The sequence below is a fragment of the Gallus gallus genome, chromosome 10 (genome assembly GCF_016699485.2).
Source record: "Gallus gallus isolate bGalGal1 chromosome 10, bGalGal1.mat.broiler.GRCg7b, whole genome shotgun sequence".
In the NCBI taxonomy this organism is placed as follows: Eukaryota; Metazoa; Chordata; class Aves; order Galliformes; family Phasianidae; genus Gallus; species Gallus gallus.
Window position 1 is genome coordinate 2,430,060 of NC_052541.1, and position 14,298 is coordinate 2,444,357.

The 14,298-nt window shown below is 57.9% G+C and overlaps 2 protein-coding genes across 4 annotated transcripts; both read left to right on the forward strand.

Moving 5' to 3' along the window:
* The first annotated feature begins 61 nt into the window (after positions 1-61).
* Positions 62-8,905, forward strand: SCAMP2 (secretory carrier membrane protein 2). Its single transcript, XM_015279040.4, has 9 exons — positions 62-201; positions 3,079-3,159; positions 3,750-3,839; positions 4,550-4,667; positions 5,238-5,366; positions 5,884-6,043; positions 6,539-6,640; positions 7,882-7,999; positions 8,398-8,905. Exons 1-9 carry the CDS (start codon positions 145-147, stop codon positions 8,542-8,544), a joined length of 1,002 nt encoding a protein of 333 aa, XP_015134526.1. The 5' UTR covers positions 62-144; the 3' UTR covers positions 8,545-8,905.
* A 484-nt stretch (positions 8,906-9,389) lies between these two features.
* On the forward strand, positions 9,390-14,293 carry ULK3 (unc-51 like kinase 3). Of its 3 annotated transcripts, none has more exons than NM_001162907.4 (16): positions 9,390-9,547; positions 9,685-9,825; positions 10,870-10,990; positions 11,078-11,182; positions 11,251-11,394; positions 11,787-11,869; positions 11,940-12,095; positions 12,167-12,272; positions 12,400-12,440; positions 12,517-12,619; positions 12,714-12,778; positions 12,882-12,960; positions 13,035-13,075; positions 13,156-13,203; positions 13,290-13,344; positions 13,447-14,293. In NM_001162907.4, the coding sequence occupies exons 1-16, from the start codon at positions 9,446-9,448 to the stop codon at positions 13,461-13,463; spliced, it is 1,407 nt and encodes a 468-aa protein (NP_001156379.1). In that variant the 5' UTR covers positions 9,390-9,445; the 3' UTR covers positions 13,464-14,293. The 3 variants fall into 3 exon arrangements, with proteins under 3 accessions (NP_001156379.1, XP_015134382.1, XP_004943748.2); XM_015278896.4 differs by having other exon boundaries at positions 13,038-13,075; XM_004943691.5 differs by lacking the exon at positions 13,035-13,075.
* Positions 14,294-14,298: the final 5 nt, after the last annotated feature.

Sequence of the window (14,298 nt, forward strand, 5' to 3'; positions counted from 1 at the left end):
GCGTAGTGATGTCACGCAGCGTCGACGCACGCGGAGGTCACGTGGCGTTCCGCGCAGGCGCGCTGGCGGCCCCGGAAGCGGTGGGGAAACGGCGGAAGGCGGCAGCGCGGAGCGGAGCGGCGGCGCCCGGCCGGCACCGCCCACATGTCGAGCTTCGACACCAACCCGTTCGCCGATCCGGTGGACGTGAACCCCTTCCAGGTGCGCGCCGAGCCCGCTCTCCCCTTCCCTCCCCTCTCTTCCTCCCCGCTCCGCTCCCTTCCCCTCCCCTCGCGGCCGGGGGGACGTGGCGCTGAGTGAAACCGCGCCGTCCAATGGTGGCGCCGCTCCCGCCGGCCGCAGCCAATCGGAGCGGGAGGGCGGGACCGGGGGGGGTGTGCGCATCGCGGTAGTGTCCGGCGCCCCCCGGGGCCGCGCTCGTGGGGTCCGGCGCCATTTGGGGCCCGGGGCCCGCCCCGCTCCGGGCCTCGGCCTTTCCGGGGGCTGCGGGGGCTGAGAGCTTCCCGTCGTTATTGATGGAGGGGTGGGGGGGCTCACGGCCCTTCCCTGGGCTCAGCACGGCCCTTCCCTGGGCTCAGCACGGCCCAGCGGGAGTCCGAGCTGCGGCCGTTTGGGGTTTGTCCGACTCTCAGCACGGAGCTCAAGCAGCGCTTGGGCACCTCACAGACACAGGGTTGGGTCTGGGTGGGTCTGTGTGCAGCCAGGAACGGGCTCAGGGGTCCCTGTGGGGCCCCTCCCTGCTGGGGTGTTCTGCCATGCCGTGAGAGCAGGTGAGGAGTAGCTCCGTGGGTTGAACACAGGCGCAGTGGGCTCTTCTTTGGGCAACTGTTGTGTTATTTCAGCAACCCCGTGGCGTTGCAGGTGAGCTCTGTCACCTCGTGCTCAGTCTTTGCGTTCCCTTATTCTGTGGGAATGGAAGGAAGCAGAGGAACGTCCTTCCTCGCACCAGCTGTTGTCTCAAAGTCCTCCATCAGGCACCCTGCTACAGCTATCAAGACCTAATTGGAAGAATCAGGCTGGACCTGAGCACCTCGCTGAGCTGTGGGTGTCCCTGGTGGTTGTGGGGGAGTTGCACCTGATTGCCTTTAAGGGTCCCATCCAGCTCAAAACGGTTCTGTGATTCTTTTAAACTTGGCAACACAATTCATTTCAAATGGAGAATGATTCCACGCTTGGGAACCTGAGATGATGGCAACTGCCACCATGTGTCTGTACAGACTGCGGGGGCTGTGGTGAGAGGGGCAGTGGGGGATCTGCTGGCACCGTAGGTCAGTCCCATAACTGACAGTGTGTCCCTGAGGCAGGCTCAGCCCAGCTGGGAAAGGGTGGGCGCCTTCAGGTTTTCAGGCTTCCCTTGGGCTCTGGAACAGGAAACAGCTTGAGGAGATTTGCAGGAGTCCAACAAGCAATTACTCATCAGGAAGGAAAAGTGTGTGACGTCCAGAGCTGAGAAGAGTGTGGTTACTTCCCAAAAGGAGGACAACCAGGTGCCTTGCTGCATGGGGAGCAGCCTGCAAAGCATCTCAGTGATCAGATAGAGCCACATTTTCTCTGTTTTGCAGCACGAAGGATCACCCTTGAGTTCATTTCCAGGGAACCAGCTGTCTGTGAGTTTGCAGCTGGTGGAAATAACCTGTGATACGGCCGTGGTTTGTGGAAGCTGCACTGCTCAGGGCACACTGACGTGTGTCCAAACACTGCAAGGGCTCTGCTTTTTGTATATCATTTAGGCACGCTTGTGTAGTGGCAGGCAGTTAAGCTAATTAAGTTCTTAGGTTAAAGCTGTGCTGGAAGATGAGAGAGCATTTAACATCAAGCTTTGGCTAAGCGGAGTGGTAGTGCTCTTCCCATTGGTGTTACTGGGAACAGTGCTGTTCTCCTGGCCTTTCTGATAGCAGTGCCACTGTCAAATTAACTGCAGGGCTTCCCTTCCCTCTGGAAATAGGGATGGAAAGGAAAAACACGTGCCTGGGTGTCCCAGTGCATCTCCTCATTCCCAGTTGCTTTTCCTCCAGTTTAACAATTCTCTTCCAATGGTGTGCAGCTTTTCCTTTCTTATCCCTGTGCTTTTATGAAGGTTGCTTTTCCTCATGCAGTCACCTGCTGGATGTCAGCCAGGCCGAGCCCTTGCCTGCCCTAAACTGAAGCTACAACTCGGGCACGGAGCAGCTGTGGCGTGCTAAGCAGCAAGGGGAGGTGCAGCATTACTCATTAACCACCCCTTGCACCTCTCACCTGGCAGGAGGCTGCACTAAAAGCCCAGGGGATCTCTGTGCTGCAGAGAACTGAGGGACTTCTCAAAGCACGTGGGCTCAGTTGGCTTCTGCACACTGGAATTGTTCACTCTTGCTCAGTCTCAGCCTCAAATGCTTCTTGCCCCATTAACCATGGAATTGCCTGAGCTGGAGACGTGAGTTGTTGGCGGAAGGAGGAATAAAAAATGGCTTCTTCTAGTTTTCTTTGGCTACACCCATATTGACAGGCTGTTCAACCAGGCAGCTGGATTTCTGAGCTCACAAAGGGCCTCACTTCCTTAATTATCGGTGATAGCAGTGCTGCTGAGGTCAGAATCTATCCATTAAAAACAATCTGTTTACGGAGAGCAGAGTATATAAAATACTGCGTGCATTGCAGATGAGGAGAGAGAGGCACTTTCAAGCAGGAGCTGCTGTGAATGCAAATAAAAGAGAAAATAAAAACGTTGTAGTTCTTCAGATTTGCTTCCTGGCTACGTAGGAGCATCTATCTCTGTGTGCCCCGAGGGACAGCGCTGTCACAGAACCGTGTGAGCTGCCTCCAGCTGGGAGAGCTGGAGGACCAGAAATGTTCTGGCCTGGTGTCCTCGGCTCACCCGGCTGCTGAGTCAGGCGGGCTGCCTGCAGGGATGCTGCCTTCTGGATTCAGTGCTCATCCCAGCAAGCCAGTCTGTCCTCACCCCACTAAAGGCATTGCAGGCCACGAGCATCACCTAGCAGTCCTGTTCCCAGTTAGAGGGCTGGGAGGTGGGCAGAGCGGGTGGCGGTTGAGCTCGTGGAGCCTTGTGCCTGATGCTCATTTGGTTTTGCTCTCTTCTTTCAGGATCCCTCAGTGACACAGCTCACGAACGCTAGCCAGAGCGGCTTGGATGAATTCAACCCCTTTTCTGAGAGCTCCCAGCTGGTATGTGTGTTTGCACTGGGTATCTTGGCATTGGTTTCAGCAGTCTAAAGGGTCCCTTGGTAGGTGCAGCTTAAATGAAGGACAAAAACAGAGGCATTCATAGCTGATTTCCCCAGGGACATTGTGTGCATAGCAGGCTGCAAGCCAGAGAGCACTGAAACTCCTCGCTGGAGCTCTGTGTTCCTCTGGAGCTGTTTTCTCCTGCTTGAAGAGGAAGATGTGTTGTGGCCTCATCAATATTTATTTGGCCTCTGCATTAGGAGCTGAGCTGCCACAATTGATATCGCCAATGGATCACCGCGAGAGCTTCGATCTTGATTCCTGGTTGCTGGGATGGGGAAAAGGAGAGCAGGAAACTGGGATAAAAATAATACTTGTGGTTTAAACAGCTGCTCAGAATCCCATTTGCTTTCTCTTTTGCCCGATGCCCGTAATCCTTGTGTGCTGCGTCCCTGGGGTGTTGAGGAAGGAACACGTTTTTGAGAGCATAGAATTGCCTCCTGTTTGTTGTAGCAGTGCTGAAGTCTGAGCTGTTCTCTGCTTAAAGAAGCAGCGTGTGACGTTGTTCTCTTCTTGCTCTTTGCTTTCAGACACATGCGGCGCGGACGGCGCCGGCCACGCAGCCCTCTGGGCCCTCACAGCCTGCTGTTCTGCAGACATCTGTGGAGCCCACCCCACAGGTATGGGAGAAGGAGCTCCTCTATGAGCTGGGGACATGTGGGGGTAGCTCTGCTGGGGCAGAATAACGCCATTGGGTTTTGTTCAGCTGTGCACGGTGAGATCAGAGGGTCTCCTGGGGAGCCACCCCATCTTTGAGAGATGGAAAAGGTAAGGGTGGGTCTGAAGCTTGCTAAAGTTGTATCTGGGAAAGTCCACGTTAGACCAGAAAAGCAACATGTAGTGAAAGGAGACCGAGGGAAGACTTTGATGGGAGCCCATCTGCAGGGGGGCCTGTTGTCTTACAGGCATTGATAAGAGGGTGAGGAAGTATGCGGTTATGGGGGTAAGGCATGTGCCTTGAGGGAGAGGTATTGGATGGCACTCAGAGCTACAAAGCTAGCTGGAAAGTAGAAGCAGCTGCAAGGAAAGCATAGCTTTGCTGAAAGGAGGTGGAATGGAGCCTCTTGAGGACTCCCCCCGCTCTGCTTTCCAGTAGGTTAGGATGGGAACGTCTGTACTGAGTCCTGCATCACTTTTAATCTAGTCCTCCAGCACGTTAGGCAGGAAGCCAGCCTCAGCATGTTCCACAGGCACCCGGTTTTCAAACTGTCCTCCTTTGCTATTGAATTTGTGTTTCTCTTCCATCCATCTGATGTGCTGGCAGTTGGCACTGCCACTGTCTTGTGTGGGGAAGGACTGAAAGACTTACTTTTTTTTCCACCTTCTTTAGGCTGTGGCTGCAGCAGCACAGGCCGGGCTGCTTCAGCAGCAGGCAGAACTAGAGAGGAAAGCAGCTGAGCTGGAGAAGAAGGAAAGGGAATTGCAGAACAATGCAGCCAGCATTAATCGTGAGTAGTGCTTCCTGCCTTGCCTGCAGCCAAGGTGATGCCTGGGGATGCCCATGGCCACTGGGGAGCTTTGGCCTGTCCAGAGGAATGCCTCTCCTTCTCTAGCTTTTCATGGCTGTGGCAGCCCCCTGGGACTGCATCTGGCCCTCCGTGGCTTGCGGTGTAACTGCCTACTGAAGTGCTGGGCAGGAAATGAGCTCTGAGATGAGCTACTGGAGTCCAGCTCTGGCTTTTTATCGCTCTCGATGCTATCTTAACCAGAGCAAAACAGTATTTTCCCCTAACCTTGAATGATTGAGCCTGGACTCGTAGTCCCAAATGCTCGTGCTCGTCCTTTGGCCATCACATGGAAACTCTGCCTCCCACAGAGGAAAGCTTTCAACTCTAGGCTGCCCTACCTTGCTGCTGCCAGTGGGGTTAATGCACCCCTGCTCAAACCCACTGAGGCCCAGCCTCCCCCACGGTGTTGATGTCAGTTGATACGAGCACGGCTTGCAAATGAAGGCATGCCAATGGCTCTTCCCACCAGAGAAGAGCAAGCAAAGAACAGCTCTTTTGTCCCTTCCACAGCGAGACAGAACAACTGGCCACCCCTCCCCAGGAAGTGTCCGATCAAGCCGTGCTTCTATCAGGACTTTTCTGCAGACATCCCAGCTGACTACCAGCGGATATGCAAGATGCTTTACTACTTGTGGATGCGTGAGTAATGACCTGAACTGCCGTAACAATTCTTTCTCTGGAGATTCTGAGTCAAGTGCTGAACTTTGCTCTGCACTAAGTGCTGCGGGTGTTGTCTGTACAGGTAAAATAATGCCTTTCTTTCCTGTCTGTGAAGGCATGGCAAGGTCAGCAGGTTGAGTTTTTTTGCTCTGGGAATAGCTCATTTGTCACAGAGGGTTGGTGGTTGTTTAACAGAGGCTTGAGAGTGTGAGGCTCAGAAAGATGGTGGGTAGAGCACTTGGGAGATCAGGTGCAAAACGCTCTCAGCTGCATCTGTCAACGGTGATGCTCTGCAGAGGTTTAAGAGTGGTTTGTAAGCAGCAGGGTTGGATGAGGTGCTTAGGTGGAGCCCTGTTTTCCTTCCAGTGAGGGAAAGGAAATGAGATGGCCTAAAAGGAACTTTTACAGAGCTTTGTGTGTCCAGCGAGAGATGCATGCAGAGATTTGAGTTGCCTGGGAATTGACTGATGCTTCTTCTCTCTTCCATCCTGACCAGTGCATTCAGTTACTCTGCTCCTAAACCTGCTCGCTTGCTTGGCGTGGTTCATGGTTCACGCAGAAAAAGGAGTAGACTTCGGTCTCTCAATCCTGTGGTTTGTTTTATTCACTCCTTGTGCCTTTCTCTGCTGGTACCGACCGATCTACAAGGCTTTCAGGCAAGTACTGTTTTCCACTGTGATGGGGAATAGAGCTTGTAGTGGGAGGAGCTTTGGTTTGAGCTGTTCCAATACGTTCTTGCCTGCAGGATTTTTCCAGCTCTTTGCGTTCTTGAACAGATCAGACCCACTTGTGCCTCAATATATTGAAATAGCTGATGGAACGTGGTTGGAGTGATGCTTTTTTGTTGTGAAATCCACGCCTAGCTAGCATAGGGTCCTACCTTTTATTAAGAAAGCTGTTTGGTGCAGTAATTTGCTGAGCGTGCTGTGCCCGTTAAGGAAGCTGTCTTCACCCCATCTCCCCCTGGGCAGTGGTGGTGTTGCAATATGCAGTGGATGCATTTTAAGTCCTGACACTGCACGAGTTCCTTCTGAAACCACCTCCCTTTAGCAGGGAAGTTCATCACTGAAAATGTTCCCTCTTCTCAGAGGAGGGAACGCGTCCAGGAACGATGGCCTTAGGTTTCACTCCTGCTGCTGTCTCTCCTGCAGGTCTGACAGCTCCTTCAGCTTCTTCGTCTTCTTTTTCGTCTTCTTCTGCCAAATAGCAATCTACATCATCCAGGCTGTCGGCATCCCTGGCTGGGGAGACAGGTAAGCTCAGCTGAGCAAGCTGGTACAGCCCTGCCCTGGTGTCGGGAGCTATGGGGCCCGGTGCTGCTCTCTTGCTGACAGCTGTCTGTTCCTTCTCCCGTGTCTCTCGCCTGGCACGCAGTGTTGGCAGGTCTCAGCTGGTGCGTCTGTCTGCTCTGCTCATCCTCTCTTAGTCCCAGTGAAGGCACACACGCTTCTGCTGCTGCCACAGCCTTAAAGAAGTGCGTGGAATCTCCCAGTCCTACTCTGCAGTTCTTTTCCTAAGCATTTCCCATCCCGCTGTTACACCGATCGTGTCTCTGAATAGAGCCTTCCCTGGTTGTAGGGAAGGCTTCCTCCCTTCTCCGGGAGCTGTAGCACAGGGCTGAGGAACCTCTCACCCTTTCTTGTTGGCACGGCAGTCCAGGCCCCCACATTGTCCCTCCCCTCACCACAACAACAGCAACGGATTTCTCTTCACCTTGCTGCACATCAGATTCCCACATTCCTGCGGTGCTTTTGAGGAACAGAGAAAAGGTTAACAGCCAGTGCTTTTCCCCCGAGGGAGAGCCTGCAGATGAGTGCAGTGCAACTGCTCTCTATTTTTGCCCGCTGCCTGCAGAGCAGCTCACGGGCAGAGCTGTCCTTGTGCTCCCCCCACCCCTCAGCCATGGGGGACTGGGAGGGGGCGCTCCATTTTTAGTCCAGCGTTGGAGAGCATGCGTTGAACTTTGGGCTCTGTCTCCTCGAGCCAGGCAGCGGATTTATTTTTAGCCTCAGTTGCACGGTGTTGCATTTCTGCTTCTCGTGCACAAGGAGTTGCACAGCACATGGAGTGAGCCAAACCGTCCCGTTGGGTCCCCAGCCTCCTGGTGGCTCGTGGCTGTTCGCTTGCTCAGCTGGAGAGATTCCTTCCTGTGGTGCTGTTCTGAGCGAGGCACGCTGGTGTTCTGCCCCACAGCCAAGCGCTGAGATCTTGTCTTAGGAGCTGGCAGTTGTCACAGGGGAGCTTTTATTTGCAGCCTTTCGCTTCATTCCTTCCTCTTTCTCCCCTTGGAGAGCTGTCACCGTGACACGTAGCTCCGGGCTCCGGATCTGCCATCCAATTCTCAGCCATACCAGCCTCTCTTGACGCAGCCTGGCTACGTTTTGAGGTGTTTGGAGTGACCTGATTTCTGACAGCACCCGCCTGCTGCCTGAAAGCGGGGTGCTGCTGGGGACAGAGCCATAACACACCGTGCTTACCCTGCTCTCTCTTCCAGCGGCTGGATTGCGGCGCTGTCGGAGCTGCATAGGAACACGGCCGTGGCCATCATCATGATGGTGGTGGCAGGGTTCTTCACGCTCTGTGCAGTCCTCTCGCTCTTCCTCCTCAAGCAGGTGAGTGGCTTGGAGCTGCTGGCAGAATCCCTGTGGCTGGGATGTACGCACGTGGGGTTGCCGCCTCTCGTGTGTCGGGCTGGAGATCAGCCTTTTCCTGAAGATGGAGTCAGAGCGCTCCCGAAATGGTGTTGGCGGTGCTGTCTGTGTCAGTGCTGAGCTGCTCAGGCTCGTGGCTGAGCAAGTGGCCGCCCTGGGAAGGGGACAGGAGGAGCAGCTGCTGCAGCAGGGCGTGCCATTAACAGCCCAGAGGAGGTGGCCAGCAAGCTCCTAAGCTTCACCCTCCTCAAACGCAACACCTCAAGCCCATGCGCCAGCAACGTGAGCGACAGAACGCTCACAGACCGCGTGCATTCCTCACACCCGCAGGCTGATTTTTCTCTTGCTCTGTTTCCCAGGTGCATTCCCTGTACCGGCGCACGGGAGCCAGCTTCCAAAGGGCTCAGGAGGAGTTTTCCCAAGGCATCCTCACCAACAGGAGCTTCCAGAACGCGGCTGCCGGGGCGGCCTCCTCAGCTGCACGCAGTGCTTTCCGGGGCAATTAGCCCTCCCCGAGGGCCACCTCTGCCTCTCTCCCCCTTCGGTTGTCAGCCCAACCTTCATTTTCTAACGATGCACTTTTCGTGGGTACCGCCTTAGCTCTGTGGTGCCGACCCCAATGAGAAGAGATCTGCATTTTAGCTTCAGTTGGCCTCGGTTTGTGACAGTTAAGTTTCCCTGCTTCGCTCCGGGACGTGGGGAGAGGGGGAGATGTTCTCTGAAGCAAATCTCTTATCTCTGTCCGGGCCGTGCAGAGCTTTCGTCTCCTCCTCCTCTCCCCCCGTCAGCAGCAGGGAGGTGAGAAGCAGGGATTTGGATTTTACTTTCTCTTTTCTATCAGCCCGTGCTATGAACAACTTGATCTCATCCGTTGGTTTGGTTTTTTGTCTCTGGGGTGGGGGGGGGGTGGGGGGGGGGGGTGGATTTTTGTAACTTGCATGTAGTTTGTTGTTCATTTTACGAGCGGAGAATTGTACCTCTGGTTTACTACACTTAACACGATGCTGCATTTTGACCTCTTGACGTGCTCCAGAGCCTGGGTGATGTGGTGGCTTGGGGGGCTTGGGGGGGGAATTCTGCTCGTCGTTCCCACCGTGCAGCTTTGCCTCTGTTCTCCAGGGGGAGAGAAGGGATCAGAGGGAGCTGGGAGAGGGACGGGTGGGATTCTGCTTTACTCGTATGCGTGCTGGAGGTGGAGAGGGGAAAGGAGGGGGGGATCCCACCGCATGGAGCTGAACGAAAGCAGCAAAGCGACGCGGTAGTTGGGTTCCTTTATCGCCACCAGCCTGCCCCTCGTCCCGCTTACCCAGCTGGGAAGCACCGTAAGCAGCGAAACCCGCCCCTTCCTGCCGGGGCGGAGCTGCGGACGGAGTCGGTGCCGGAGCCGGAACCGGGCGGTGGGACGGCATGGCCGGGGGGGGCTGCGCCCCACCGCGCCTCGACGGCTTCGTGCTCACCGAGCGCCTCGGCACCGGCACCTACGCCACGGTGTACAAAGCGTACGGCAAGGTGAGGGACCGCCGAGCGCTGCGCCCTGCGGGCTCTCCTCCTTCAGGTCCTACGAGGAGGGGGGGGGAGGGCGGGATCTGGGAGGTTTGTGGGGCGTGGGGTCGCTTCCACGGTGCTCTCCGCTCGCCCCCCGGCAGAGGGACACGCGCGAGGTGGTGGCTGTCAAGTGTGTGAGCAAGAGGAGCCTCAACAGGGCCTCGGTGGAGAACCTGCTCACTGAGATCGAGATCCTCAAGACCATCCGTCACCCGCACATCGTGGAGCTCAAGGACTTCCAGGTGGGGCTGGGGGCACCCCATAGAGCTGGGGTTCCCATGGGGTTGGGGGCACCCCGTAGAGCTGGAGTTCCCATGGGGTTGGGGACATCCCATGGAGCTGGGGCGTCCCATAGGGCTGGAGTTCCCATGGGGTTGGGGGCGCTCCATAGAGCTGGAGCTTTCCATGGGGCTGGGGTATCCTATGGGACTGGGGACATCCCATGTGGCTGGGAGATTCCATAGGACTGGAGCTTCCCATGGGGTTGGGGGCACCCCGTAGAGCTGGAGCTTCCCATGGGGCTGTTGTATCCTGTGAGGCTGGGGGCATCCCATGGGGTTGGAGCTTCTCATGGGGTTGGGGGCACCCCATAGGGCTGGAGCTTCCCATGGGGCTGGGGTATCCTATGGGATTAGGGACATCCCATGGGGCTGGGGGATCCCATATGGCTGGGGCTTCCCATGGGGTTGGGGGCGCCCCATAGGGCTGTAGTTTCCCAAGGGGTTGAGGGCACCCCATAGAGCTGGGGGATCCCATGGGGTTGGAGCTTCCCATGGGGTTGGGGGTGCCCTATAGAGCTGAAGCTTCCCATGGGGCTGGTGTATCCTATGAGATTGGGGGGATCCCATGGGGTTGGAGCTTCCCATGGAGCTTGGGGATCCCATGGGGCTGGGGGATTCCGTAGGGCTGGAGTTTCCCATGGGGTTGGCAGCGCCCCATAGAGCTGGATCTTCCCATGGGGTTGGGGTATTCTATGAGGTTGGGGGCTTCCTGTGGAGCTGGGGGATCCCACGGAGTTGGAGCTTCCTATATGGGGCTGGGGGATCCCATAGGGCTGGAGCTTCCCATGGGGCTGGGGGTGCCCCATAGAGCTGGAGCTTCCCATGGAGCTGGGGGATCCCATGGGGTTGGAGCTTCCTATGGGGCTGGAGAACCCCATGGGGCTGGGGGCATCCCGTAATATTGGACCTTCCCATGGGGCTGCGGGGTCCCATGGGGCTGTGGGTTGGCTCCTGGCCCCCTGGGCTCTGGGATGATGCAGTGAGGCCAGCTGGGTCACCTTGCAGTGGGACAGTGACCACATCTACCTGATCATGGAGTTCTGTGCCGGTGGGGACCTCTCTCGCTTCATCCGTATGCGGCGGATCTTGCCCGAGAAGGTGGCACGTATCTTCCTGCAGCAGCTCGGTGAGGACCATGTGGGTCTGGGGGGTGAGGACCATTGGGGCTCTTGGTGTCGGGGCCAGCATCCCACCTCCCCGCTTATCCTCCCAGCCTGCGCCCTGAAGTTCCTCCACGACCACAATATCTCCCACCTGGACCTCAAGCCACAGAACATCCTGCTCAGCACCCCGGAGAACCCCCAGCTGAAGCTGGCAGGTCAGGTCCCTGGCCCTAGGATGCTATGGGGTGGTGGTGGGTGATCCCTGACCGTGCTTTCCCCGTAGATTTCGGCTTCGCGCAGTACATGTCGCCGTGGGATGAGAAGCACGTGCTGCGTGGCTCCCCACTCTACATGGCCCCCGAGATGGTGTGCCGCCAGCAGTACGACGCCCGGGTGGACCTCTGGTCAGTGGGCGTCATCCTTTATGGTGGGTCCTTCTTCTGCGCATCCATCTCTCTACACCCTATAGCACCCCAGTGTCCCAGAAGGTGTGGGGACCAACCCCATTGTGGATAGGAGACCACGTACACCTGGACAGACCGTCCTGGTGTGGGTACACTCCAGCCCTATGAGTTCTGGGTGACATTTGCTGTCTTGACGTCTACCATAATGATGTTGACCATGGCCACGTCCACCGTGTTGATGATGTCTACCCTGGTCACGTCCGCCACGTTGACATCTGTTTGCCCACTGTAGGGCAGAGAGAAGAGCCACGGGGCCCCCACCCAAAAACCCTTGACTTGAGGTCCCTTTGGTGGGACCAAGAGGACTACGGGGTGCTCCCCCGAGCGACCCCCCTCACCGCTCTCCTCTTTGCAGAGGCACTTTTTGGACGACCCCCCTTTGCCTCCCGCTCGTTTGCTGAGCTGGAGGAGAAGATCCGCAGCGACCGAGCCATCGAGGTAATGTTGAGCTGGCATGGGGTAGGGCCGCTGGGTTGTGCCACCTGGTGCCACCGCTGTCCCTGCCCAGCTGCCCAGCCGGCCCCCGCTGTCCCCAGAGTGCCGAGATCTCCTGCAACGCCTCCTGGAGAGGGACCCCTTGAAGCGCATCTCCTTCGAGGAGTTCTTCGCCCATCCCTTTGTGGACATGGAGCACATGCCCGGCCCCGAGAGCTTCTGCAAGGCGGTGAGTGATGGCTGGATGGCGATGGGACGCGGTGGGACCAAGCCCTGGTCCTGAGCCCCCGTTACCTCCAGACCAACCTGGTGGTGGAGGCAGTGAAGAAGGATCAGGAGGGGGATGCGTCTGCTGCGCTCAGCCTCTACTGCAAAGCTCTGGAGTACTTTGTGCCCGCTCTGCACTGTGAGTCCCCGCGTTCCTGGGTGGTTGTGGGGAGGGACGGAAGGGGGCAGGGGACGGAGTTCATCTGTTTGGGTGCGGGATGTGCTGCAGCCCCCACCCCTGACGTTGGGCCCCCTTTTGCCCCCAGATGAAAGTGACGCTCGCCGCAAAGAAGCCATCCGGACAAAGGTGAGTGTGGGGTGGGAGGGACCATCCGTTGGGGTGCCCCCATGGCACCGTGCTTCACCTGGCCCCATTGCCACAGGTGGGGCAGTACATCTCGCGAGCGGAGGAGCTGAAGGCACTGGTAGCTTCCAAAAGCAAGAACCTCCTGCAGCAGGGAAACCCAGCCAGGGAGATCCTCAAAGGTGTTCTATGGGGCCGAGCCAGCGTGTGGGGTGGGGATCTGCCTGTGGGGTCTCCCGGCAGGCTGAAGGCGTCCCCCCATCTGTCTCCTTGCAGAGATGGCCAAGGACAAGCCGCGGCTCTGCGCTGCACTGGAGATGGCCTCAGTGGCCGTGGCGAGGGTGAGTGCTGGATTTTGGGGTCCTACTGTGCTTATGGGGACGGAGCCCACCCTGGTCCCTCCGGAACACCCCTGAAGCTGGTGATAGCCGTGGTCTATTGCAGGAGGAGGAAGGCAAGGATGACGGTGACACCCTGGAGCTCTACCAGCAGAGTCTGGGCGAGCTGCTGCTGCTCCTGGCTGGTGAGTTGGGGAGTGGGGGGGAGGTGAGGGGGACGAGTCCTATGCCCTGGTGACCCCGCGCCCGCACCCTGCAGCAGAGCCGGCGGGGAGGAGACGGGAGCTGCTGCATGCGGAGGTGAGCCTCAGCACCCGCCCCAACCCCGCCAGCCCCACGGGGACACCACTCTGATGGGGCTTCACGCGTCTGTCTGTCAGATCCAGACCCTGATGGCCCGGGCGGAGTACCTGAAGGATCAGATCAAGGTAGGGCTTGAGGGCAACGTCGGGGTTTGGGGGCTGATGGTGGAGGCTTTGTGGGACTGATGGTGGCGGTTTCTCTGCCCGTGCAGATGCGGGAGGCGCAATCCATGGGCAAAGAGGCTCTGGCAGACTCCGTCCGGAGCTGTGAGTCCCCACATCCTTTTATCTGTGAGCTCTGTGCCTGCAGAGCCCACCCCCAGCCAGGTGACCGTCCCCTCTGTCCTTCCCACCCCCCCCTTCCTCCAGCCTGCACCTTGCAGTGACGCCCAATGGGATGCTGCCGGCGCCGCGGTGCTGCAGATGGCCGAGGAGACGGCTGGGCTGAGCGTGACTGCGTTTTCCCGTCAGGAGGAGTCCCTGCCTGGAACGTCTGCTGCAGCAGCAGCCTGCGTGCCTGCGGCGGGCAGGTTATTCCACTCCAATTCCCTCCACTGGCTGGGCAGCGCGGCGGCGGCTGCTGCTGCTGCTTCGTGCAGGCACGCGGCTCTTGCGTGCACAGCCTGCAGCTCACCCCGACCCATGGGGAAAGGCGGGGGGTGGGGGGGGGGGAAAAATGCACAGCACCAATCGGTGGTGGTTTGTGGCAACGGGGTTTTGCTTCTCTGGGAGCGGGGCAGCGTTTCAGCACGGCGGAAGCCGCTTGTTCTGTGTGCCTGATGCTAAAGCGTGGGGGAGCGGTGGTGTCTCATCGGTGTGGTGAGGTCTGGCCGGTTCTCAGCCCACCCGTGGGGATCAGGGGCAGGGAAAAGCCCTTGCAGACCGCAGGGCGGGGTGTAGCCCTGCGTGTGCTGCAGTGCTCGGGGCTGGCAGGCTCTGTGCTCCGTGATGGCGACCATGCACCAAAAACCTCATCCCTGGGGGCTGGCCCCAGCAGGGCCCCTCACCGGGGCCTGACTCTCCAGATCTGCTGTATTTATCAGGGGATGTAATTTATCATCTGGAATAAATACTTTCGGGGGGCTTTCTCCACCTGCCTGGAGGGTTGGGTGCCGTCCCATCCAGCTGTGTGTGGTGGCAGCGGTGTCACCCAAAGCCACCACGCAGAGCGGGTCCCCAGGCTGTGACCTCCTCTTGCAGAGACCTTTTTATGGGATTTTT

What these genes read in the sequence shown, in the direction of transcription:
- SCAMP2 (XM_015279040.4), top strand. Translation starts at nt 145, where the DNA reads ATGTCGAGCTTCGACACCAACCCGTTCGCCGATCCGGTGGACGTGAAC. An exon ending in TTTCTGAGAGCTCCCAGCTG is followed by an intron (nt 3,160 to 3,749) that starts GTATGTGTGTTT and finishes CTTTGCTTTCAG; the next exon opens with ACACATGCGGCGCGGACGGC. An exon ending in CCGATCTACAAGGCTTTCAG is followed by an intron (nt 6,044 to 6,538) that starts GCAAGTACTGTT and finishes TCTCTCCTGCAG; the next exon opens with GTCTGACAGCTCCTTCAGCT.
- ULK3 (XM_004943691.5), top strand. Translation starts at nt 9,446, where the DNA reads ATGGCCGGGGGGGGCTGCGCCCCACCGCGCCTCGACGGCTTCGTGCTC. An exon ending in TGTACAAAGCGTACGGCAAG is followed by an intron (nt 9,548 to 9,684) that starts GTGAGGGACCGC and finishes GCCCCCCGGCAG; the next exon opens with AGGGACACGCGCGAGGTGGT. An exon ending in TATCTTCCTGCAGCAGCTCG is followed by an intron (nt 10,991 to 11,077) that starts GTGAGGACCATG and finishes TTATCCTCCCAG; the next exon opens with CCTGCGCCCTGAAGTTCCTC.